At 48.1% G+C, this 27,946-nt stretch overlaps 1 protein-coding gene across 1 annotated transcript in view; it reads right to left on the bottom strand.

Annotated features, from left to right (window-relative positions):
* Positions 1 to 16,835: 16,835 nt before the first annotated feature.
* NOL9 (nucleolar protein 9) overlaps positions 16,836 to 27,946 on the bottom strand; it is a 76,921-nt gene continuing 65,810 nt past the window's right edge. The window contains exon 12 of the mRNA XM_063943406.1: positions 16,836 to 17,268. Coding sequence (XP_063799476.1) covers positions 17,158 to 17,268 — 111 coding nt within the window. The 3' untranslated portion in view covers positions 16,836 to 17,157. The remainder of the gene's footprint in view (positions 17,269 to 27,946) is intronic.

The raw sequence follows: 27,946 nt of genomic DNA, 5'->3' as shown, positions 1-27,946 counted from the left end.
GGCGCACAGCACTACCGCTGTGCGTTACCTCAGTGAAGATCTGAAGTCTTCTGCCGCCTTTGAAGTCTTCTTTCTTCACATACTCACCCGGCTTCTGTCTTCCGGCTCTGCAAGGAGGACGTCGGCGCGGCTCTGGGACGAACTGCGGGGTGAGACCTGCGTTCCGTTCCCTCTGGAGCTAATGGTGTCCAGTAGCCTAAGAAACAGAGCCTAACATTAAAGTAGGTCTGCTTCAGGCTCCCTGAAAATAAAAAACCTAACAAATACTTTCTTTTCCAGGAAAACTCAGGAGAGCTCCCTGTAATGCACCCAGTCTCCTCTGGGCACAGTAATAAACGGAGGTCTGGAGGAGGGGCATAGAGGGAGGAGCCAGTGCACACCCATACCTAAAGTTCTTTCTTAGTGCCCATGTCTCCTGCGGAGCCCGTCTATCCCCATGGTCCTTACGGAGTCCCCAGCATCCTCTAGGACGTAAGAGAAATATAGGTTTCCAAACATATCATTTACATCCAGGAAGGCTGGTGCAAAAGCATCCTGATGATGTCAAGTTCCAAATCAAATGCACAGATAACGTACCAGGCTATCATGATATGCAAATGACTGAACTGCCTGCACATGGATATACCTTTAATGGCCCTTTAAATAAAAGTTAGTCAACAGCACTATGAATGGGCCTGTCTATCTGCTTAGCTGGCATTCCCCGGTGCCAACAAAACACATGGACAATCAAGACTCTCGGCTATTGTGTGCACTTTCACATTTTGTCTGCTCAGTAGACTGCAGTGTGATTTATAGACCCTGTAGGCTTTTGTTGGCCAGTTATTACATAGGACAGAGAAAATTATACAGTGTCTGATAAAACAAAGGAAGGAAATAACCCAAGTGTTAGGGCAAAGGAGGAAGAGGAATGTGTGTGATGCTACAATATATCAAATATAGTGGAACAAATCAGCATTTGCAGATAACTAGAGAGACTAGGAATACGGTGGAGACAGTTGTGTAACGAGAAGAGGTGAAAAATGAGAAAGAACATAAATACTTATAAACTTCTGACCTATGTCAGGAGTATCAGCAAGGTATCCTCTCAGCATTCCCTGTGAAATCATTTGTTTATTTAATACAATCTACTTAATAATCTAATGCAGCTGTTCCCAAATGCAGTCCTCAAGGCAACACTAATAGTCCAGGTTTTGGCCTGGCCAACCTGAGGCTCTCCGGCTGTTATGAAACTACCCAACCCAGCATGCCCTGCCCCCGTTTTAGCATTCCCTAATAGCAAAACTGTGTCAGGGCATGCTGGGACTTGTAGCCTCAACAGCTGGAGAGCCACAGGTTGGTCAGGTCTGAAATACATGCTCAGGCACAGGTGACTTAATTAGTACCTCAATCAGTTTGAATATATAGTACCATCTGTGCACAAGCAGGGATATCCCTAAAACTTGGACTGTTGGGGTCCCTTGAGGACTGCATCTGGGAACCACTGATCTAATCCGGCATTATACCTGGAGATTATGGGTCAAGGGTAGCAGGTGTTTGCAGGTGCACAGTATGGCGAGTTAGCAGTAAGGTTGAAAGCCATTAAAAGGCAAAAGCAGGTGGGTTTTGCCTTTTTGTTTTTAAAAATAATTTAAAAAGCAAAATATTTAAATATTTCTTTGGGGGAAAACATCCCTGTAGCCCCCCCTCCTCGAGTCAATCGCTCCCCATTGTAATGTTACCTGCAGGTCACCAGGAAAATAAGAATTTACTTACCGATAATTCTATTTCTCATAGTCCGTAGTGGATGCTGGGGACTCCGAAAGGACCATGGGGGATAGCGGCTCCGCAGGAGACTGGGCACAAAAGTAAAAAGCTTTAGGACTACCTGGTGTGCACTGGCTCCTCCCCCTATAACCCTCCTCCAAGCCTCAGTTAGGATACTGTGCCCGGACGAGCGTACACAATAAGGAAGGATTTTGAATCCCGGGTAAGACTCATACCAGCCACACCAATCACACCGTACAACTTGTGATCTGAACCCAGTTAACAGCATGATAACAGAAGGAGCCTCTGAAAAGATGGCTCACAACAACAATAACCCGATTTTTGTAACAATAACTATGTACAAGTAATGCAGACAATCCGCACTTGGGATGGGCGCCCAGCATCCACTACGGACTATGAGAAATAGAATTATCGGTAAGTAAATTCTTATTTTCTCTAACGTCCTAGTGGATGCTGGGGACTCCAAAAGGACCATGGGGATTATACCAAAGCTCCCAAACGGGCGGGAGAGTGCGGATGACTCTGCAGCACCGAATGAGAGAACTCCAGGTCCTCCTCAGCCAGGGTATCAAATTTGTAGAATTTAGCAAACGTGTTTGCCCCTGACCAAGTAGCTGCTCGGCAAAGTTGTAAAGCCGAGACCCCTCGGGCAGCCGCCCAAGATGAGCCCACTTTCCTTGTGGAATGGGCTTTTACAGATTTTGGCTGTGGCAGGCCTGCCACAGAATGTGCAAGCTGAATTGTACTACAAATCCAACAAGCAATAGTCTGCTTAGAAGCAGGAGCACCCAGCTTGTTGGGTGCATACAGGATAAACAGCGAGTCAGATTTTCTGACTCCAGCCGTCCTGGAAACATATTTTCAGGGCCCTGACTACGTCCAGTAACTTGGAATCCTCCAAGTCCCTAGTAGCCGCAGGCACCACAATAGGCTGGTTTAAGTGAAATGCTGAAACCACCTTAGGGAGAAATTGAGGACGAGTCCTCAATTCTGCCCTGTCCGTATGAAAAAATAGGTAAGGGCTTTTATAGGATAAAGCCGCCAATTCTGAAACACGCCTGGCTGAAGCCAGGGCTAACAGCATTACCACTTTCCATGTGAGATATTTTAAGTCCACAGTGGTGAGTGGTTCAAACCAATGTGATTTTAGGAACCCCAAAACTACATTGAGATCCCAAGGTGCCACTGGAGGCACAAAAGGAGGCTGTATATGCAGTACTCCCTTGACAAACGTCTGAACTTCAGGAACAGAAGCTAGTTCTTTTTGGAAGAATATTGACAGGGCCGAAATTTGAACCTTAATGGACCCTAATTTTAGGCCCATAGACAGTCCTGTTTGCAGGAAATGCAGGAATCGACCCAGTTGAAATTCCTCTGTAGGGGCCTTCCTGGCCTCGCACCACGCAACATATTTTCGCCAAATACGGTGATAATGTTGTACGGTCACATCCTTCCTGGCTTTGATCAGGGTAGGGATGACTTCATCCGGAATGCCTTTTTCCTTCAGGATCCGGCGTTCAACCGCCATGCCGTCAAACGCAGCCGCGGTAAGTCTTGGAACAGACATGGTCCCTGCTGGAGCAGGTCCTTTCTTAGAGGTAGAGGCCACGGGTCTTCCGTGAGCATCTCTTGAATTTCCGGGTACCAAGTCCTTCTTGGCCAATCCGGAGCCACGAGTATAGTCTTTACTCCTCTCCTTCTTATGATTCTCAGTACTTTTGGTATGAGAGGAAGAGGAGGGAACACATACACTGACTGGTACACCCACGGTGTTACCAGAGCGTCCACAGCTATTGCCTGAGGGTCCCTTGACCTGGCGCAATATCTGTCCAGTTTTTTGTTGAGGCGGGACGCCATCATGTCCACCTTTGATTTTTCCCAATGGTTCACAATCATGTGGAAGACTTCTGGGTGAAGTCCCCGCTCCCCCGGGTGAAGATCGTGTCTGCTGAGGAAGTCTGCTTCCCAGTTGTCCACTCCCGGAATGAACACTGCTGACAGTGCTATCACATGATTTTCCGCCCAGCGAAGAATCCTTGCCACTTCCGTCATTGCCCTCCTGCTTCTTGTGCCGCCCTGTCTGTTTACGTGGGCGACTGCCGTGATGTTGTCCGACTGGATCAACACCGGCTGACCCTGAAGCAGAGGTCTTGCCTGACTTAGGGCATTGTAAATGGCCCTGAGTTCCAGGATATTTATGTGAAGTGACGTTTCCATGCTTGACCACAAGCCCTGGAAATTTCTTCCCTGTGTGACTGCTCCCCAGCCCCTCAGGCTGGCATCCGTGGTCACCAGGACCCAATCCTGAATGCCGAATCTGCGGCCCTCTAGGAGATGAGCACTCTGTAACCACCACAGGAGAGACACCCTTGTCCTTGGAGACAGGGTTATCCGCTGATGCATTTGAAGATGCGATCCGGACCATTTGTCCAGCAGATCCCACTGAAAAGTTCTTGCGTGGAATCTGCCGAATGGAATCGCTTCGTAAGAAGCCACCATCTTTCCCAGGACCCTTGTGCATTGATGTACTGACACTTGGCCTGGTCTTAGGAGGTTCCTGACTAGGTCGGATAACTCCCTGGCTTTCTCTTCCGGGAGAAACACCTTTTTCTGTACTGTGTCCAGAATCATTCCTAGGAACAGCAGACGTGTTGTCGGAATCAGCTGCGATTTTGGAATATTTAGAATCCATCCGTGCTGTCGTAGTACTACTTGAGATAGTGCTACTCCGACCTCTAACTGTTCTCTGGACCTTGCCCTTATCAGGAGATCGTCCAAGTAAGGGATAATTAAGACGCCTTTTCTTCGAAGAAGAATCATCATTTCGGCCATTACCTTGGTAAAGACCCGGGGTGCCGTGGACAATCCAAACGGCAGCGTCTGAAACTGATAGTGACAGTTCTGTACCACAAACCTGAGGTACCCTTGGTGAGAAGGGCAAATTGGGACATGGAGGTAAGCATCCTTGATGTCCAGAGACACCATATAGTCCCCTTCTTCCAGGTTCGCTATCACTGCTCTGAGTGACTCCATCTTGAACTTGAACCTTTTTATGTAAGTGTTCAAGGATTTCAGATTTAAAATGGGTCTCACCGAGCCGTCCGGCTTCGGTACCACAAACAGCGTGGAATAATACCCCTTTCCCTGTTGTAGGAGGGGTACCTTGATTATCACTTGCTGGGAATACAGCTTGTGAATGGCTTCCAATACCGCCTCCCTGTCGGGGGGAGACGTTGGTAAAGCAGACTTCAGGAACCGGCGAGGGGGAGACGTCTCGAATTCCAATTTGTACCCCTGAGATACTACCTGCAGGATCCAGGGATCCACTTGCGAGTGAGCCCACTGCGCGCTGAAATTCTTGAGACGGGCCCCCACCGTCTTGCCTGAGTCCGCTTGTAAGGCCCCAGCGTCATGCTGAGGACTTGGCAGAAGCGGGGGAGGGCTTCTGTTCGTGGGAAGAGGCTGTCTGCTGCAGTCTTTTTCCCCTTCCTCTGCCCCGGGGCAGATATGAGTGGCCTTTTGCCCGCTTGCCCTTATGGGGACGAAAGGACTGAGCCTGAAAAGACGGTATCTTTTTATGCTGTGAGGTGACTTGGGGTAAAAAGGTGGATTTCCCAGCCGTTGCCGTGGCCACCAGGTCCGATAGACCGACCCCAAATAACTCCTCCCCTTTATACGGCAATACTTCCATATGCCATTTGGAATCCGCATCACCTGACCACTGTCGCGTCCATAACCCTCTTCTGGCAGAAATGGACATCGCACTTACTCTTGATGCCAGAGTGCAAATATCCCTCTGTGCATCACGCATATATAGAAATGCATCCTTTAAATGCTCTATAGTCAATAATATATTGTCCCTGTCCAGGGTATCAATATTTTCAGTCAGGGAATCCGACCAAGCCACCCCAGCACTGCACATCCAGGCTGAGGCGATTGCTGGTCGCAGTATAATACCAGTATGTGTGTATATACTTTTTAGGATATTTTTCCAGCTTCCTATCAGCTGGTTCCTTGAGGGCGGCCGTATCAGGAGACGATAACGCCACTTGTTTTGATAAGCGTGTGAGCGCCTTATCCACTCTAGGGGGTGTTTCCCAACGCGTCCTAACCTCTAGCGGGAAAGGGTATAATGCCAATAATTTTTTAGAAATTAGCAGTTTTTTATCGGGGGAAACCCACGCTTCATCACACACCTCATTTAATTCATCTGATTCAGAAAAAACTACGGGTAGTTTTTTCACACCCCACATAATACCCTTTTTTGTGGTACTTGTAGTATCAGAAATGTTCAAAACCTCCTTCATTGCCGTGATCATATAACGTGTGGCCCTACTGGAAAATACGTTTGTTTCCTCACCGTCGACACTGGAGTCAGTGTCCGTGTCTGTATCGACCTGAGGTAACGGGCGTTTTATAGCCCCTGACGGTGTTTGAGACGCCTGTACAGGTATTAACTGATTTGCCGGCTGTCTCATGTCGTCAACAGTCTTTTGTAAAGTGCCGACACTATCACGTAATTCTTTCCATAAGACCATCCAGTCAGGTGTCGACTCCCTAGGGGGTGACATCACTAACACAGGCAATTGCTCCGCCTCCACACCATTTTCCTCCTCATACATGTCGACACAGCGTACCGACACACAGCACACACACAGGGAATGCTCTGATAGAGGACAGGACCCCACTAGCCCTTTGGGGAGACAGAGGGAGAGTTTGCCAGCACACACCAGAGCGCTATATATATACAGGGATAACCTTATATAAGTGTTTTTCCCTAATATAGCTGCTGTATATATTTATATGCCAATTTAGTGCCCCCCCTCTCTTGTTTTACCCTGTTTCTGTAGTGCAGGACTGCAGGGTAGAGTCAGGGAGCCTTCCTCCAACGGAGCTGTGAGGAAAAAATGGCGCCAGTGTGCTGAGGAGATAGGCTCCGCCCCTTTTTCGGCGGCCTTTCTCCCGCTTTTTTATGTAAAAATAGGCAGGGGTTAAATACATCCATATAGCCCAGGAGCTATATGTGATGTATTTTTTGCCAAAAAAAGGTGTTTTTATTGTGTCTCAGGGCGCCCCCCCCCCCCCCAGCACCCTGCACCCTCAGTGACCGGAGTGTGAAGTGTGCTGAGAGCAATGGCGCACAGCTGCGGTGCTGTGCGCTACCTTAGTGAAGACAGGACGTCTTCTGCCGCCGATTTTCCGGACCTCTTCAGTCTTCTGGCTCTGTAAGGGGGACGGCGGCGCGGCTCCGGGACCCATCCATGGCTGGGCCTGTGATCGTCCCTCTGGAGCTAATGTCCAGTAGCCTAAGAAGCCCAATCCACTCTGCACGCAGGTGAGTTCGCTTCTTCTCCCCTTAGTCCCTCGATGCAGTGAGCCTGTTGCCAGCAGGTCTCACTGAAAATAAAAAAACCTATTTAAACTTTTACTCTAAGCAGCTCAGGAGAGCCACCTAGATTGCACCCTTCTCGTTCGGGCACAAAATCTTAACTGAGGCTTGGAGGAGGGTCATAGGGGGAGGAGCCAGTGCACACCAGGTAGTCCTAAAGCTTTTTACTTTTGTGCCCAGTCTCCTGCGGAGCCGCTATCCCCCATGGTCCTTTCGGAGTCCCCAGCATCCACTAGGACGTTAGAGAAAGAAAGGGTTAACACTTTGGGTAGCGAGCAGAACACATGGCTGAAGTGGTTTACATATAGTTGAAGGGCAGAGGGGGTTCATACATAGGAGAGACAGCATTGGCATCCCATGTTCACTCCACATGGGAAGAATACCGCTTAATGGTAGCCCCAGCACCAGGAGTCACACTCTTCACAGCCCCCATGATTATACAGTATGCGGTTAACATACCGCCTGTCGGGATCCCGGCTGTCTCAATACAGACGTCGGGATCCCGACGGGGGTACTATACCACCGCTGGAATACCGGCGATGTAGGAGATTTCCCCTCTATGGGTGTCCATGACACCCATAGAGGGAGAATAGAATCTGTGGCGAGCTAATCTTGCCACCGAAACCGCAAGGTGTCCCCCCCCCCCCCCCACCGCCAGCATTCTAGCGCCCGGGATGCCAATGTCGGTATAGGGGCACATTCAGCATCCCAGTCGATGGGCTCACATACTGATCCTGATTATACTTGGCAGGAACACACTGTACATCTCCACAGGAGCAGGCTCGATAATGGAGTATGTTTCTGTCAGGATATCAAGCGGTGGGTAATGTAGCTCATGGGTAACATAGGCAAGGCAAAAAGAAAAGGTGCTTCAGTAGAGGTATTAGAAATAAAAGGCCAGCTGAGTCCTCGATCTTCCAAGCAAACTATCAGCAGATTTGGAAAGCAGTCACTTAGATTGGTATGTGGATGGTATATACATAGGGGAGGGATTCAATTGTTATCAAGCACCGATCATCAGTCTACAGCAGGCATTCCCAACCACGGTCCTCGAGGCACACCAACAGTGCAGGTTTTAGTGATATCCAGACTTCAGCACAGGTGACTTAACTAGTACCTCAGTTATTTTGATTTAACCATCTGTGCTGCAGCCTGGATATCACTAAAACCTGCACTGTTGGTGTGCCTTGCAGACTGTGGTTGGGAATGCCTGGTCTACAGTGATGGGAGATTGCAAGGGCAATATTCAATTGATCCCCGTCATCACACCCATTAGTGCCTGGTTTAGCCGCGTAAAGCAGCTATACCTGACCAAGCTAATGGGCGCGATCAAGAAAAGTGACGTTTGGGCGCCCAAACATCACTTTTCACACATTTCAGCCGAGGGGTGCGAGCTGAAATGTCAGCATCCGATCACGCCCGAACGGAGATACAATTGAATAGCTCCGTTGGATGCCATCTGCTGGCTGCCAGCGCATACTACATATGAATTCCGCCCATAGCCAGTCAATAGGTTGATAAATAAGAATTTACTTACCGATAATTCTATTTCTCATAGTCCGTAGTGGATGCTGGGACTCCGTAAGGACCATGGGGAATAGCGGCTCCGCAGGAGACTGGGCACAAAAGTAAAAGCTTGAACTAGCTGGTGTGCACTGGCTCCTCCCCCTATGACCCTCCTCCAAGCCTCAGTTAGGATACTGTGCCCGGACGAGCGTACATAATAAGGAAGGATATTGAATCCCGGGTAAGACTCATACCAGCCACACCAATCACACCGTACAACCTGTGATCTGAACCCAGTTAACAGTATGATAAACGAAGGAGCCTCTGAAAAGATGGCTCACAACAATAATAACCCGAATTTTGTAACAATAACTATATACAAGTATTGCAGACAATCCGCACTTGGGATGGGCGCCCAGCATCCACTACGGACTATGAGAAATAGAATTATCGGTAAGTAAATTCTTATTTTCTCTAACGTCCTAAGTGGATGCTGGGACTCCGTAAGGACCATGGGGATTATACCAAAGCTCCCAAACGGGCGGGAGAGTGCGGATGACTCTGCAGCACCGAATGAGAGAACTCCAGGTCCTCCTCAGCCAGGGTATCAAATTTGTAGAATTTAGCAAACGTGTTTGCCCCTGACCAAGTAGCTGCTCGGCAAAGTTGTAAAGCCGAGACCCCTCGGACAGCCGCCCAAGATGAGCCCACCTTCCTTGTGGAATGGGCTTTTACAGATTTTGGCTGTGGCAGGCCTGCCACAGAATGTGCAAGCTGAATTGTACTACAAATCCAACGAGCAATCGTCTGCTTAGAAGCAGGAGCACCCAGCTTGTTGGGTGCATACAGGATAAACAGCGAGTCAGATTTCCTGACTCCAGCCGTCCTGGAAATATATATTTTCAGGGCCCTGACTACGTCCAGTAACTTGGAGTCCTCCAAGTCCCTAGTAGCCGCAGGCACCACAATAGGCTGGTTCACGTGAAACGCTGAAACCACCTTTGGGAGAAATTGAGGACGAGTCCTCAATTCTGCCCTATCCGTGTGAAAAATCAGGTAAGGGCTTTTATAAGATAAAGCCGCCAATTCTGAGACACGCCTGGCTGAAGCCAGGGCTAACAGCATTACCACCTTCCATGTGAGATATTTTAATTCCACAGTGGTGAGTGGTTCAAACCAATGTGATTTTAGGAACCCCAAAACCACATTGAGATCCCAAGGTGCCACCGGGGGCACAAAAGGAGGCTGTATATGCAGTACCCCTTTGACAAACGTCTGGACTTCAGGCAGAGAAGCCAGTTCTTTTTGGAAGAAAATCGACAGGGCCGAAATTTGAACCTTAATGGACCCTAATTTTAGGCCCATAGACAGTCCTGTTTGCAGGAAATGTAGGAAGCGACCCAGTTGAAATTCCTCTGTAGGGGCCTCTTTGGCCTCACACCACGCAACATATTTTCGCCAAATGCGGTGATAATGTTTCGCGGTTACATCCTTCCTGGCCTTTATCAGGGTAGGGATGACTTCTTCTGGAATGCCTTTTTCCTTCAGGATCCGGCATTCAACCGCCATGCCGTCAAACGCAGCCGCGGTAAGTCTTGGAACAGACAAGGTCCCTGCTGGAGCAGGTCCTTTCTTAGAGGTAGAGGCCACGGGTCCTCCGTGAGCATCTCTTGAAGTTCCGGGTACCAAGTCCTTCTTGGCCAATCCGGAACCACGAGTATAGTTCTTACTCCTCTCCTTTTTATGATTCTCAGTACTTTTGGCATGAGAGGCAGAGGAGGGAACACATACACTGACTGGTACACCCATGGTGTTACCAGAGCGTCCACCGCTATTGCCTGAGGGTCCCTTGACCTGGCGCAATATCTGTCTAGTTTTTTGTTGAGACGGGACGCCATCATGTCCACCTTTGGTTTTTCCCAACGGTTTACCATCTCTTGGAAGACTTCTGGATGAAGTCCCCACTCCCCCGGGTGAAGGTCGTGTCTGCTGAGGAAGTCCGCTTCCCAGTTGTCCACTCCCGGAATGAACACTGCTGACAGTGCTATCACATGATTCTCCGCCCAGCGAAGAATCCTTGCAGCTTCTGCCATCGCCCTCCTGCTTCTCGTGCCGCCATGTCTGTTTACGTGGGCGACTGACGTGATGTTGTCCGATTGGATCAATACCGCCTGACCCTGAAGCAGGGGTTTTGCTTGAGTTAGGGCATTGTAAATGGCCCTTAGTTCCAGAATGTTTATATGAAGAGATGTTTCCATGCTTGACCACAAGCCCTGGAAATTTTGTCCCTGTGTGACTGCTCCCCAGCCTCTCAGGCTGGCATCTGTGGTCACCAGGATCCAATCCTGAATGCCGAATCTGCGGCCCTCTAGTAAATGAGCACTCTGCAGCCACCACAGAAGAGACACCCTTGTCCTTGGCGACAGGGTTATCCGCTGATGCATCTGAAGATGCGATCCGGACCATTTGTCCAGAAGATCCCACTGAAAAGTTCTTGCATGGAATCTTCCGAATGGAATCGCTTCGTAAGAAGCCACCATTTTTCCCAGGACCCTCGTGCACTGATGCACTGACACCTGGCCTGGTTTTAGGAGATTCCTGACTAGCTCGGATAACTCCCTGGCCTTCTCCTCTGGGAGAAACACCTTTTTCTGGACTGTGTCCAGAATCATTCCTAGGAACAGGAGACGTGTCGTTGGAATCAGCTGCGATTTTGGAATATTTAGAATCCACCCGTGCTGACGTAACACTAACTGAGATAGTGCTACTCCGACTTCTAACTGTTCCCTGGACCTTGCCCTTATCAGGAGATCGTCCAAGTAAGGGATAATTAAAACGCCTTTTCTTCGAAGACGAATCATCATTTCGGCCATTACCTTGGTAAAGACCCGGGGTGCCGTGGACAATCCAAACGGCAGCGTCTGAAACTGATAATGACAGTTTTGTACTACAAACCTGAGGTACCCTTGGTGAGAAGGGTAGATTGGGACGTGGAGATAAGCATCTTTGATGTCCAGAGACACCATATAGTCCCCTTCTTCCAGGTTTGCTATCACTGCTCTGAGTGACTCCATCTTGAATTTGAACCTCTTTATGCAAGTGTTCAAGGATTTTAGATTTAAAATTGGTCTCACCGAGCCGTCCGGCTTCGGTACCACAAACAGCGTGGAATAATACCCCTTTCCCTGTTGTAGGAGAGGTACCTTGATTATCACCTGCTGGGAATACAGCTTGTGAATGGCTTCCAAAACTGCCTCCCTGTCGGAGGGAGACTTTGGTAGAGCAGACTTCAGGAACCGGCGAGGGGGAGACGTCTCGAATTCCAGTTTGTACCCCTGTGATACTACCTGCAGAATCCAGGGGTCCACTTGCGAGTGAGCCCACTGCGCGTTGAAATTTTTGAGACGGGCCCCCACCGTGTCCGAGTCCGCTTGTAAAGCCCCAGCGTCATGCTGAAGACTTGGCAGAAGCAGAGGAGGGCTTCTGCTCCTGTGAAGAGGCTGCCTGATGCAGTCTTTTTCCTCTTCCTCTGCCCCGGGGCAGAAATGAGTGGCCTTTTGCCCGCCTGTACTTATGGGGACGAAAGGACTGAGTTTGAAAAGACGGTGTCTTTTTCTGCTGAGAGGTGACCTGGGGTAAAAAGGTGGACTTTCCGGCCGTTGCCGTGGCCACCAGATCCGATAGACCGGCCCCAAATAACTCCTCCCCTTTAAACGGCAATACTTCCATATGTCGTTTGGAATCCGCATCCCCTGACCACTGTCGCGTCCATAACGCTCTTCTGGCAGAAATGGACATAGCACTCACTCTTGATGCCAGGGTGCAAATATCCCTCTGTGCATCACGCATATATAGTAATGCATCCTTCAAATGCTCTATAGTTAGTAATATACTGTCCCTATCCAGGGTATCAATATTTTCAGTCAGGGAATCCGACCACGCAACTCCAGCACTGCACATCCAGGCTGATGCGATTGCTGGTCGCAGTATAACACCAGTATGTGTGTATATACCCTTCAGGATATTTTCCAGCCTTCTATCCGCTGGTTCTTTGAGGGCGGCCGTATCAGGAGACGGTAACGCTACTTGTTTAGATAAACGTGTGAGCGCTTTATCTACTCTAGGGGGTGTTTCCCAACGCGCCCTAACCTCTGGCGGGAAAGGGTATAGTGCCAATAATTTATTAGAAATTAGCACTTTTTTATCGGGGGAAACCCACGCTTTATCACACACCTCATTTAATTCATCTGACTCAGGAAAAGCTACTGGTAGTTTTTTCACTCCCCACATAATACCCTTCTTTGTGGTACTTGTAGTGTCAGAAATATTCAATGCCTCTTTCATTGCCGTGATCATGTAACGTGTGGCCCTACTGGACATTACGTTTGTCTCCTCACCGTCGACACTGGACTCAGTATCCGTGTCTGGGTCTGTGTCGACCCACTGAGGTAACGGGCGTTTTATCGCCCCTGACGGTGTCTGAGACGCCTGGACAGGCACTAATTGATTTGTCGGCTGTCTCATGTCGTCAACAGTTTTTTGTAAAGTGCTGACATTGTCACGTAGTTCTTTAAATACAACCATCCAGTCAGGTGTCGACTCCCTAGGGGGTGACATCACTAATACAGGCAATTGCTCTGCTTCCACATCATTTTCCTCCTCATACATGTCGACACAATCGTACCGACACCCAGCACACACACAGGGAATGCTCTGATAGAGGACAGGACCCCACTAGCCCTTTGGGGAGACAGAGGGAGAGTTTGCCAGCACACACCAGAGCGCTATATATATCAATAGGGATAACCTTATATAAGTGTTACTCCCTTTTATAGCTGCTGTTTATAATTTAGCTGCCAATAGTGCCCCCCCTCTCTCGTTTTTTACCCTGATTCTGTAGGGACTGCAGGGGAGAGTCAGGGAGCCGTCCTTCCAGCGGAACTGTGAGGGAAAATGGCGCTTGTGTGCTGAGGAGATAGGCTCCGCCCCTTCACGACGGCCTTATCTCCCGCTTTTTTCTGGAAAACTGGCAGGGGTTAAATACATCCATATAGCCCAGGAGCTATATGTGATGTATTTCTTTTGCCATCCTAAGGTATTTGTTTTTATTGCGTCTCAGGGCGCTCCCCCCCAGCGCCCTGCACCCTCAGTGACCGGAGTGTGAAGTGTGCTGAGAGCAATGGCGCACAGCTGTAGTGCTGTGCGCTACCTTAGTTGAAGACAGGAACGTCTTCTGCCGCCGATTTCACCGGACCTCTTCGTTCTTCTGGCTCTGTAAGGGGGCCGGCGGCGCGGCTCCGGGACCCATCCAGGCTGAACCTGTGAGCGTCCCTCTGGAGCTAATGTCCAGTAGCCTAAGAAACCCAATCCACTCTGCACGCAGGTGAGTTCGTTTCTTCTCCCCTTAGTCCCACGATGCAGTGAGCCTGTTGCCAGCAGGACTCACTGAAAATAAAAAACCTAAAATAAACTTTTACTCTAAGCAGCTCAGGAGAGCCACCTAGCATGCACCCTTCTCGTTCGGGCACAAAAATCTAACTGAGGCTTGGAGGAGGGTCATAGGGGGAGGAGCCAGTGCACACCAGCTAGTTCAAGCTTTTACTTTTGTGCCCAGTCTCCTGCGGAGCCGCTATTCCCCATGGTCCTTACGGAGTCCCAGCATCCACTTAGGACGTTAGAGAAATTATCAATATGTCAACTGGTTCAAAAGGTCTAGCGTTAGACTGCCAGAGGGGACGGTTAAGGACTTGGTGGAGGGTTAGGCTGCAGAAGGAAATGGTTAGGCACTGGGGGAGGGGGGGGAGGGGGGGGGAGGGGGGGGGGGGGGAAGGGGCGGGGGGAAGAGATATGTTTAGGGTTAATGAAGAAAAAAATTGATAATCTTTTCTGTGTCAACCTATTCACTATCTTTCAATCCACACCCATGTTGATCAATGTCCTGCCAAGGCTATCAATACCCCCTATCAGCAAGATAGGACCACTGCTCATATCTCCTTGCTTAAGCAAGCCCACTCAGGGGTCAGTGCACAGGGGTGAAGTTAACACAGGATAGCTGGATCAGGCAGAATTCAAAACCCCAATCTCTTAGTTTATTTACTAAGCATCAAGTTCTAAAACCTGGCACTTCCAATCGTGCTTATGCCAGAAGTTTACAAGGCAATGCTTTTACTAGCAAAACACGGGATCATGTTTAAATTTCGGATATAAACACGATCAGAAGCTCCGTGTTTAGAACCAGACACTTCGTAAAATAAACCCACGGGAGTCTTCAAACACCCCCTTCTTAAGGGTATCCAAATTCCTTTACTCTCAGGACCGGGTGGTCTTCAGTTTGACGGCTGTCGGGATGCCGGCGCACAGAATACCGGCGCCGGAACCCCGATTCCTTTTCTCCCTCTTGGAGGTCCACAACCCCCCTGGAGGGAGAATAGATTGCATGTAGTGCGCCACCGTGCTCGCAGCGTGGCGAGTGCAGCGAGCCCGCAAGGAGCTCATTTGCACTCCCCCAGCTGTCGGTATGCCGGCGGTCAGGATTCCAGCGCCGGTATGCTGGCCGCCGGCATACCCTACTACACCCCCTCAGGACCCACCTTAGGTTGGCCTCCGATAACTGGCGCTTCCTAGATGGAGACCAGGTCCCCAAGGCCGATTCCTTTCTAACTCTCGCTTTTCTAAAGACCAGAAGATACAAATTGTATCATGAAATTACTTAAATAACATGAGACGATAGCTTGGACCTATCTAAGAATTTTACCAGCGATTCATGACTTAAGGTGCATACACACGGAGCGATATAGCCGAGAGATTTTGACTATATAGTCAAAATCGCTCAGAAAGTTAGTGCATATCTCTCCATGTGTACACAGCCAGCGATAGCGATGCGCGTCCCCGCCAGGTCGCTATCGCTGCTAAAAATAGACTGTGCAGGCAAGTCAATTTTGGCTATGTTGCTGGAAGAGAAAAAGCATCCCCTTGCTTGAATGAGTTAGCCAAAATCGCCCATAGCCAAAATCGCTGGTAAAGTTAGTCAAAATCTCCTACAGCCAGTTCAAGGGAAATCGCTCAGTCAAAATCTCTCATAGTCAAAATCTCTCCGTGTGTATGCACCTATAGTTAAAATCTCTCCGTGTGTATGCACCTATAGTTAAAATCTCTCCGTGTGTATGCACCTATAGTTAAAATCTCTCCGTGTGTATGCACCTTTAGGGTGTGTACACACGGTGAGATAAATCTGTGAGATTTTGACTATATAGTCAAAATCTTATGAAAAGTTAGTGCATATCTCATAGTGCTAAGCAGCTTGCGATACAGATTCAATCCCGATGCGCGCTCCCGTGGGGTCGGTATCGTAAGGCTAGATAGTCAAGATTGACTTGCCTGCACAGTATATCTAGTGTACAATCTAGTACAAAGTATAGTCAAAATTGGCACTTAGTCAAAATCATACATAGACAAAATCTCAAGCACAGATAGTCAAAATCTGTACAATCTGTGCTATCTGGGCTCTGGGGGAGTTCAAGGGAAATCGCATAGTCAAAATCGAACATACCAGGGATCTCACCGTGTGTACACACCCTTATGTTGATCTTTCATCTGATATGGTTTCCCCACAAAAAAAATAAAGTCTTTGACATCTGTTTTTCAACATTTTGGAATTATTTTGAAAATGCTGAACACACACCTAGTACTACATTGCAGCCTGCTGAATTAGAAAGTGGATTCCCAATGGACATTTGAAAAAGTGTGGGGATGATGCTGTAATAGGACGTTTTTGGATGAACCAACTGTGTTCCGCATTTAGGGAGACTGCACTACACCAGTCTTCTAAACCTCTCCTGGCCAATCCCCATCAAAACCAGCACTTTACATTTACTTTAGAGCAGTAACCCAAACTCCACCATTACAGTCCAGGCTCAAAGGATATCCATGTTTGAGCACAGGTGGCTGGCTTAATTAGTACCTCAGTCAGTTTGACTTAACTATCTTGGCTCACGCATGGATAGCCTTATCACCTGGACTGTAATGGAGCAGTTTAGGAAACTCTGCCTTAGAGTGAATGTGCACCAGTCACCTTTATGTAGGGGCCAATAGCTACAATAATATATCCTATCACGTCTGCAGGAACCGGACAAATATTCGGTCTGAAAATCCAGCAAAACAAGGGCAAGCCATTGCGTCAAGTCTCTTTAACCTTTATTGCAAAATGTCCTACATATTCATTTTTAAAGGACTTTTTTTTGCGTAAAATATTTACATATAATACAATTGCGCATAAAAATGTGCTATATAAATTCAGAGGAACACTGCTAGACTTACAAAAGTACTACATAGCCTTAAAAAGAAAAACAATTCACAGTTTTCAATAGAAAATTAGTTTTAAAAGTATTTACATAGCAAATGTCACCGCCAATCATCTTCCAGGAGAACGCCAATAACTTAAACAAACATTTTAACAGAATATAAAAATGTAACTTGATAGTCACATAGAAGTGATACGGTTATAGATGTTCCCGTCTTTTTAGAGGTTTGTTTAGCTTCATCTTCCCAGATCCGTATATAGTGAAATCATATTCCGAGGTTACGTACGGAATGTCACCTTTAATGCCAGGCTTCTCATATAAAAAAAAAAAAAAAAGGGGAGAGGGGGAATAAAAAGAACATTACTAAAATGGAAAAAGTTGTGGAACTGTATATAAAAAAAAAAATATATATATAAAAAAATAAGAATTTACTCACTGGTAATTCTATTTCTCGTAGTCCGTAGTGGATGCTGGGAACTCCGTAAGGACCATGGGGAATAGACGGGCTCCGCAGGAGACTGGGCACTCTAAAAGAAAGATTAGGTACTATCTGGTGTGCACTGGCTCCTCCCTCTATGCCCCTCCTCCAGACCTCAGTTAAGGAAACTGTGCCCGGAAGAGCTGACACAACAAGGAAAGGATTTGGAATCCAGGGTAAGACTCATACCACCCACACCAATCACACTGTACAACTTGTAATAACCATACCCAGTTAACAGTATGAACAATAACTGAGCCTCAGTAACAGATGGCTCATAACAATAACCCTTTAGTTAAGCAATAACTATATACATGTATTGCAGAGAGTCCGCACTTGGGACGGGCGCCCAGCATCCACTACGGACTACGAGAAATAGAATTACCGGTGAGTAAATTCTTATTTTCTCTGACGTCCTAGTGGATGCTGGGAACTCCGTAAGGACCATGGGGATTATACCAAAGCTCCCAAACTGGCGGGAGAGTGCGGATGACTCTGCAGCACCAAATGAGCAAAGGCAAGGTCCTCCTCAGCCAGGGTATCAAACTTGTAGAACTTAGCAAATGTGTTTGAACCCGACCAAGTAGCAGCTCGGCAAAGCTGTAAAGCTGAGACCCCTCGGGCAGCCGCCCAAGAAGAGCCCACCTTCCTTGTGGAATGTGTTTTTACTGATTTAGGATGCGGTAACCCTGCCGCAGAATGAGCTTGCTGAATCGTGTTACAGATCCAGCGCGCAATAGTTTGCTTTGAAGCCGGAGCACCCAGTTTGTTGGGTGCATGCAGGATAAACAGCGAGTCAGTTTTCCTGACTCCAGCCGTCCTGGCTACATAGATTTTCAAAGCCCTGACTACGTCCAGCAACTTGGAAGCCTCCAAGTCCCGAGTAGCCGCAGGCACCACAATAGGTTGGTTCAAATGAAACGCTGATACCACCTTTGGGAGAAATTTGGGACGAGTCCTCAATTCTGCCCTGTCCATATGGAAGATCAGATACGGGCTTTTACATGACAAAGCCGCCAATTCTGACACACGCCTAGCTGAAGCCAAGGCCAACAGCATGACCACCTTCCACGTGAGATACTTTAGCTCCACGGTTTTAAGTGGCTCAAACCAGTGTGATTTCAGGAAATCCAACACAACGTTAAGATCCCAAGGTGCCACTGGAGGCACAAAAGGGGGCTGAATATGCAGCACTCCCTTAACAAACGTCTGAACTTCAGGCAGTGAAGCCAGTTCTTTTTGAAAGAAAATAGACAGGGCCGAAATCTGGACCTTTATGGATCCTAATTTTAGGCCCATAGTCACTCTTGACAGGAATCGACCCAGCTGGAATTCCTCTGTAGGGGTCTTCCTGCCCTCACACCAAGCAACATATTTTCGCCATATACGGTGATAATGTTTTGCTGTCACGTCTTTCCTAGCCTTTATCAGCGTAGGAATAACTTCATCCGGAATGCCCTTTTCCGCTAGGATCCGGCGTTCAACCGCCATGCCGTCAAACGCAGCCGCGGTAAGTCTTGGAACAGACAGGGCCCCTGCTGTAACAGGTCCTGTCTGAGAGGCAGAGGCCATGGGTCCTCTGAGATCATTTAATTTCTTGTAGTTCTGGGTACCAAGTTATTCTTGGCCAATCCGGAACGATGAGTATAGTTCTTACTCCTCTCTTTCTTACTATCCTCAGTACCTTGGGTATGAGAGGAAGAGGAGGGAACACATAAACCGACTGGTACACCCACGGTGTCAGTAGTGCGTCCACAGCTATCGCCTGAGGGTCCCGTGACCTGGCGCAATATTTTTTTAGCTTGTTGTTGAGGCGGGACGCCATCATGTCCACCTGTGGCAGTTCCCAACGATTTACAATCTGTGTGAAGACTTCTTGATGAAGTCCCCACTCTCCCGGGTGGAGGTCGTGCCTGCTGAGGAAGTGTGCTTCCCAGTTGTCCACTCCCGGAATGAACACTGGTGACAGTGCTAGCACGTGATTCTCCGCCCATCGAAGAATCCTTGTGGCTTCTGCCATTGCCATCCTGCTTCTTGTGCCGCCCTGGCGGTTTACATGGGCGACCGCCGTGATGTTGTCTGACTGAATCAGCACTGGCCAGTTTTGAAGCAGGGGCTCTGCTTGACTCAGGGCGTTGTAGATGGCCCTTAGTTCCAATATATTTATGTGTAGAGAAGTCTCCAAGACTTGACCACTGTCCTTGGAAGTTTCTTCCCTGAGTGACTGCCCCCCATCCTCGGAGGCTTGCATCCGTGGTCACCAGGATCCAGTCCTGTATGCCGAACCTGCGTCCCTCGAGAAGATGAGCACTCTGCAGCCACCACAGCAGAGACACCCTGGCCCTTGGGGACAGGGTGATCAACCGATGCATCTGAAGATGCGATCCGGACCATTTGTCCAACAGATCCCACTGAAAGAACCTTGCATGGAACCTGCCGAAGGGAATTGCTTCGTAAGAAGCCACCATCTTTCCCAGGACTCGCGTGCAGTGATGCACCGACACCTGTTTTGGTTTCAGGAGGTCCCTGACCAAAGATGACAATTCCTGGGCCTTCTCCACCGGGAGAAACACCTTCTGTTCTGTGTCCAGAATCATTCCCAGGAAAAGCAGACGCGTCGTAGGGATCAGCTGCGACTTTGGGATATTCAGAATCCAGCCGTGCTGTTGCAACACTTCCTGAGAGAGTGCTACGCTGACCAACAACTGCTCTTTGGACCTCGCCTTTATGAGGAGATCGTCCAAGTACGGGATAATTATAACTCCCTTTCTTCGAAGGAGTATCATCATTTCGGCCATTACCTTGGTAAATATTCTCGGAGCCGTGGAGAGACCAAATGGCAACGTCTGGAATTGGTAATGACAGTTCTGTACCACAAACCTGAGGTACTCCTGGTGAGGTGGGAAAATGGGGACATGCAAGTAAGCATCCTTGATGTCCAGCGACACCATAAAATCCCCCTCTTCCAGGCTTGCAATAACCGCCCTGAGCGATTCCATTTTGAACTTGAACTTCTTTATATAAGTGTTCAAGGATTTTAAATTCAGGATGGGTCTCACCGAACCGTCCGGTTTCGGTACCACAAACATTGTGGAATAGTAACCCCTGCCCTGTTGAAGGAGGGGGTACCTTGATTATCACCTGCTGGAGGTACAGCTTGTGAATTGCCGCCAGTACTACCTCCCTTTCCCTGGGAGCAGCTGGCAAGGCTGATTTGAGGTAACGGCGAGGAGGAGTCGCCTCGAACTCCAGCTTGTATCCCTGAGATACAATTTGTACAGCCCATAGATCCACTTGTGAGCGAACCCACTGGTTGCTGAAGTTTCGGAGACGCGCCCCCACCGCACCTGGCTCCGCCTGTGGAGCCCCAACGTCATGCGGTGGACTTAGTGGAAGCAGGGGAGGATTTTTGTTCCTGGGAACTGGCTGCCTGGTGCAGCTTCTTTCCTCTACCCTTGCCTCTGGCCAGAAAGGATGCTCCTCTGACCCGCTTGCCTTTCTGAGGCCGAAAGGACTGCATTTGATAATACGGTGCTTTCTTAGGCTGTGAGGGAACCTGAGGCAAAAAAGTTGACTTCCCAGCAGTTGCTGTGGATACGAGGTCCGAGAGACCGTCCCCAAATAGTTCCTCACCCTTATAGGGCAAAACCTCCATGTGTTTTTTAGAATCAGCATCACCTGTCCACTGCCGAATCCATAATACTCTCCTGGCAGAAATGGACATTGCATTAATTCTAGATGCAAGCAGGCAAATGTCCCTCTGTGCATCCCGCATATATAAGACGACGACTTTTATATGTTCGATGGTTAGCAAAATAGTATCCCTGTCGAGGGAATCAATGTTGTCTGACAGGGTATCAGTCCATGCTGCTGCAGCACTACACATCCAGGCTGAAGCAATAGCCGGTCTCAGTAGAGTACCAGAGTGTGTATACACAGACTTCAGGATAGCTTCCTGCTTTCTATCCGCAGGATCCTTTAGGGCGGCCGTATCCTGAGACGGCAGTGCCACCCTTTTAGATAAGCGTGTTAGCGCCTTGTCCACTCTAGGGGATGTTTCCCAACGTAACCTATCCGTTGGCGGGAAAGGGTACGCCATCAGTAACCTCTTAGAAATCACTAGTTTCTTATCAGGGGAACTCCACGCTTCTTCACACAAATCATTTAATTAATCAGATGGGGGAAAAGTCACTGGCTGCTTTTTCTCCCCAAACATTATACCCCTTTTGGTGGTAACCGGGTTAATATCAGAAATGTGCAATACATCTTTCATTGCAGTAATCATGCATCGGATGGCTTTTGTAGACTGTACATTTGTCTCATCCTCATCTATACTGGAGTCAGACTCCGTGTCGACATCTGTGTCTACCATCAGAGCTAGCGGGCGTTTATGAGCCCCTGACGGCTTCTGAGTCGCCTGGGCAGGTGCGGGCTGAGATCCCGGCTGTCCCAAGGCTGCTGCGTCATCAAACCTTTTATGTAAGGAGTTGACACTGTCGGTTAAGACCTTCCACATATCCATCCAATCAGGTGTCGGCCCCGACGGGGGCGATACCACATGTATCTGCCCCTGCTCCGCCTCCACGTAACCCTCATCAAACATGTCGACACAGCCGTACCGACACACCGCACACACACAGGGAATGCTCAGACTGAGGACAGGACCCCACAAAATCCTTTGGGGAGACAGAGAGAGAGTATGCCAGCACACACCACAGCGCTATATAACACAGGGATTTACACTGCTAATAAGTGATTTTCCCAATAGCTGCTTGTTTGTATCGATTTGCGCCTAAATTTATGTGCCCCCCCTCTCTTTTTAACCCGTCTTGTACCTGGATACTGCAGGGGAGAGCCTGGGGAGCGTGCTTCCAGCGGAGCTGTGAAGGGAAAATGGCGCTGGTGTGCTGAGGAAGAAGGCCCCGCCCCCTCAGCGGCGGGCTTCTGTCCCGCGCTTTTTGTAACTTAATGGCGGGGTTTTTTACACATATACAGTTAACTGACTGTATTATGTGTATTCTTTTGCCAAAAGGTAATATAATTGCTGCCCAGGGCACCCCCCCCCCCCCAGCGCCCTGCACCCTACAGTGACCGGAGTGTGTGGTGTGCTGTGGGAGCAATGGCACACAGCTGCAGTGCTGTGCGCTACCTTAAAGAAGACAGGAGTCTTCTGCCACCGATTTCATCTGTTCTTCTGTCTTCTGGCTCTGCAAGGGGGACGGTGGCGCGGCTCCGGGAACGGACGATCGAGGTCAGGCCCTGTGTTCGAACCCTCTGGAGCTAATGGTGTCCAGTAGCCTTAGAAGCACAAGCTAGCTGCAAGCAGGTAGGTTTGCTTCTCTCCCCTCAGTCCCACGTAGCAGTGAGTCTGTTGCCAGCAGATCTCACTGAAAATAAAAAACCTAACAAATACTTTCTTTCTAGCAAGCTCAGGAGAGCCCACTAGGAGCACCCAGCTCTGGCCGGGCACAGCTTCTAACCGAGGTCTGGAGGAGGGGCATAGAGGGAGGAGCCAGTGCACACCAGATAGTACCTAATCTTTCTTTTAGAGTGCCCAGTCTCCTGCGGAGCCCGTCTATTCCCCATGGTCCTTACGGAGTTCCCAGCATCCACTAGGACGTCAGAGAAAAAGATGAAACAGGAAATTAAACTATTTTTATATTTAATACTTCCATTAAGAAATGATGGAATAGTATGAGCTAGCACTGTGGAAGAATAGTTTACATTGATCAGTTATTATAAAGAACACATTAAATACAATATCATAATCCACGTGGCCAGGGAAGTCATAAGAGATCAACCTAAACATTAATGCACAACAGCAAGGAAGCATACGAGTGCTAGAGGCGGGGAAACGCATAGAGACCGTGCCCTCCTTTCTTGGATCACAGCGTTTTGTTGCACGACTAAAATGGGCTGAGGACGCTGATTGCAGTGCATAAAAGACTCATGGATGTCTCCATAAGTAACAGTGAGATTATACTGCAGTTGAGTAAACAAAGGACCTGTGGGGATTATTCACATCAACAAGGGGACAGAGTGTGTCAGACTTCCAATGGCGTTCTATATGGGATCAGTACGAAATCCCGGCAGTCGGAATACAGACACCGGGATCCAGACTGGCACAATCCCGACAGGGGGGCGAGCGCAGCGCAGCCCCTTGCAGGGCTTGCTGCGCTCGCCGCGCTGCCTCGCTACGCTCGCCACTAATTTATTCTCCCTCTATGGTTGTCGTGGACACCCACAGAGGGAGAATATGTCGGGATTGTGCCGGTTGGGATCCCGGTGTCGGTATTTCGACCGCCGGGATTCCGTCCGGCGGGATCTGGACTTCATCCCTTCTATATAGGACACTCTCCCCTCCCTTGAAATTGCACTTGAACAATTTGAAGCAGTAATAGGCATCTTTTATTAGCTGGAACAAGTTTACCAATTACTTATCTGTGTGCAAACTAATAGTGATAAAATGTAATCAAACAGCAAATGAGCTAAACAGGATTAATTGTTGAATTGCTTATTAAAACAATATATAGTCAATATTATGTGTGTATACACACCTGAAGGCTAGAGACTTCCTTCAATCTGGATTGGTACCCCTTCCACTGCCTCTGAGGCTTTAAATAGGGACCTACAGTAGCATTTCTGACTGCACAATCTGTATGTCATAACCCCTGATTGGCTGCCGGTCCGCCAGCTCTGATTAGCTGGTGGCCAGCGCTACATTTGAAGTGCCGCCGCGTTCATAGTAGTAGTATTACTTACACCCACCCTCCCTGCACATGCGCAATGTAATCCCGTGAAACCCGGGATGGGAGGCTCCAATCCCGGGATTCAAATCGCATTTTTGGGCCCAAATCCCGGGATCCTGCCGATGCCGATCCCGGGATTGGCCTCCCTAGTGCCCGGCCTTAGGTTTAATTGTGCATATTTTGATGGGATGTGGTCAAATTTACCCGACGGTTAAAATAGCGACAACCATTGACTGGCGGTCAAAATCACTACATTTAAAATACCGACAAGGTCATAATACAGACATCAAAAAGTCAACATGAGTTTTTCATTTAAACAGATTTGTTCATACTTTAACATCCCAGTGGACCTGGAGGGGGAATATAATAGTGTACTAGCGCAGCGATCCATGCGATGTGACGCGGTACACTTATACGGTGTCCATGTCGACCTATGTTGACATACACCAAAAAACAATGAAAACTCGTCGACTTTTTGACCTGACATTTTAAATGAAGGTATTTTGACCTTGTTGATATATTTTAAATGTCTGTATTTTGACCATGTCGGTATTTTGACCGTCGGTCAATTGTTGTCTGGATTTTGATTGTAGGTATTTCATATTGATCCCATTTTGATACCGTCCTAAATATATTGTGCAATCATTTTTATGTTTATCTTTTATGACTACTGACAGTGTGGACTATATCAGTTACTGCATGTGTTATTTATTATTGGTGATCAATAAGTGTGAAGTATTTGACAGCGTTTCTGTTATTTATTCTTTGTTTCGCTTATTTGGGGGTTTCAGTTATTCCTATTCTTGGTGAACAGAAACAGCAGTCATCACTGCTAGTATTAATACAGTAATAGACGGTCTATTGGCTCATTCAGGAGGTTTAGCACTGGTATTTTTTTCAGATAGTAAACATGGTTGCCTACAGCGCTGTGGCCTTGGGTTCAACTCGGATTGCCTGACCGCAAATAGCTACATAATACGCTAATACAAGTGCAAAGTCCACAGCTCACTGGCCCAAACACACTTATTCACTAACATGCTATAACCTCATCACTGTAAGGTGTCATGGTCTCGCTCAAAGTAATGTACAAGATAGTAACAACTATACGGTTACTATTGCTAACAGACGCAAGCCATCGTATGGAAATGCAAATCTGTAAAGACCACACTGTTCAGCAACATAACTTCTATAAATTATCAGAAAAGCCAGTCACATAACGAGGGTGGGGTTATTCCTGCAGGACCAAATATGTCCTACACATTTTACCCACTAAGCCATAGGTTCTCAAACTCTGAGCCAGATGTATTAACCTGGAGAAGGCATAAGGAAGTGATAAACCAGTGATAAATGCAAGGTGATAAACACACCAGCCAATCCGCTCCAATATGTAAATTGAAGTCAGGAGCTGATTGGCTGGTGCGTTTATCGCCTTGTACTTCTCACTGCTTTATCACTTCCTTCTGCTGTCTCCAGGCTTAACACATCTGCCCCTCTGTCCTCCAGTTCAGGTTTTGCAGTTCTCACAGAATCACATGCAAAATAATTAAATCCACCTGTGTTTTTTAAATGTGTAAGTGAGTAATGACTACACACCTGTGCACCTGCTGGGTGACCTGGAAACACTGCACTGTTTGGGGTACTGAGGACAGAGTTTGAGGCGCTGTGCACTAAACCAACATGACTCTGTGGATCATAGCATTCAAAGAATCACATCATCTATAGGTTTAATTTAAGCAATTTAACAGCAGTTTCTGTCCCATCTCTGGGGTCTGGGACCAGATTGCCGATTGTCATTTGCTCCCATCCAATACAGATTTTCAGTTGGATGAAAGTTGGTCTAGTGCAGTGGTTCTCAAACTCGGTCCTCAGGACCCCACACAGCGCATGTTTTGCAGGTAACCCAGCAAGTACACAGGTGTATTAATTACTAACTGACACATTTTAAAAGGTCCACAGGTGGAGCTAATTATTTCACTTGTGATTCTGTGAGGAGACCTGCAAAACATGCACTGTGTGGGGTCCTGAGGACCGAGTTTGAGAACCTGTGGTCTAGTGTATGGCCAGTCGTGCTGGGAATGTGGCACCATATGGTTTATTGAGGCTTGGTACATGACGACACATCGGTTTGTAGCTATGCCCAGGCTGGGGGCAGGGACTTTTTCTGGGTCACATCATAATTTATTGTAATCAAATCTATTAAATGGCCATCAGACCTCTACACCACAGGTTCTCAAACTCGGTTCTCAGGACCCCACACAGTGCATGTTTTGTAAGTCTCTCACAGAATGACAAGTGAAATAATGAACTCCACCTGTGGACCTTTAAAAATGTGTCAGTGAGTAATTAATTTACCTGTGCACCTGCTGGGTTACCTGCAAAACATGCACTGTGTGGGGTCCTGAGGACGAGTTTGAGAACCTATGCTCTACACCAGTGGTTCTCAAACTCGGTTCTCAGGACCCCACACAGTGCATGTTTTGCAGGTAACCCAGCAGCTGCACAGGTGTATTACTTACTCACTGACACATTTTAAAAGGTGGAGCTAATTATTTTAATTGTGATTTTGTGAGGAGACCTGCAAAACATGCACTGTGTGGGGTCCTGAGGACAGAGTTTGAGAACCCGTGCTCTACACATACCCTTTAAATACACTTCAGCCTCTATGTGTCCTTTAATGTCCCTCAGACTACCCCACATGGAATTAGATCATTCTACATACCCCTAAAATTCCCACCAGATTTGCAACATGCCCTTACACATCCCCATCTATAGTGACATTATACACTTATAGATAGATAGAACTAGTGAGTGGTGGGCCCAAATGCAAAAATATGCTTTGGGCCCCCCCATTCACATGCCTCCCCCAACCCATGCTAAATATAAGCAGGACGGTTAATGCGTTCATGCTCTTAGTGCCCGTGCTCACTCCACAGCAGGGTTTTCCTTTCCACACTTGTGCCCTTGTGTGCCCCAAATGCGCTCCCACCACAGCAGCGTGTTCCCCACTATACATCACTGCACTACAACTCCCCACTACATCACTGCACTACAGTCCCCTTACGCTACAATACTTTGCTGCACTACATCACTTCCCCCATATACGCTGCGCTACATAAGATCACCCTATATTTATACCCTGAACTACATCCCCTCGAAATGACGCACTACACCCCCTCTATAGCCTCCACTACACTACTGTACTACATCCCCCCTCATATGCTGAACTACATTACTACATCTCCCTACACATTGCACTAGATCCCCCACATATGCTGAACTACATCACCCATGTGCTGCACTACATCACTATAACTCCCTCCCTATACGCTGCACTAAATCACTACAGTACACTACACATTAACATTAGGAACATCCCTCAAGATACCTTCCCAGCTCCTTTTTCCTATGGAGCTCCAACAGTGTAGAATGAGGGCACAAGTAGGGTAGCGTGGAAGAGGGGAGCAAATTAAAATTGCTGGTGACAAGGTGGAGGGTAAGAAGGGGCGAGCCTAGTCTTCGGAACGGGAGGAGCAGATTATACTACAGAGGGTCATTCAAGTGTGGAGGGGTTGGAAATGGGCTCTGTTTGGCAAAATGGAGGCGTGTCACCACCGTTTAGGGGGTGTGAAGAGGCCAGGGATCTCCATTGTAGGATGGAGATTTCCTGGTCTCTGTGACGGGCGTCTTGGGGGGTGCTTTGGTCCTAATAATAGACGCCTCCTGGTGCATCACCATACAGCGCTATGGAAGCTGCTAAGTA

The sequence above is a fragment of the Pseudophryne corroboree genome, chromosome 10, assembly GCF_028390025.1.
Source record: "Pseudophryne corroboree isolate aPseCor3 chromosome 10, aPseCor3.hap2, whole genome shotgun sequence".
Classification (NCBI taxonomy): domain Eukaryota; kingdom Metazoa; phylum Chordata; class Amphibia; order Anura; family Myobatrachidae; genus Pseudophryne; species Pseudophryne corroboree.
Note: the sequence above shows the minus strand (reverse complement) of the source record. Positions and strands in the feature narration are given on the sequence as shown.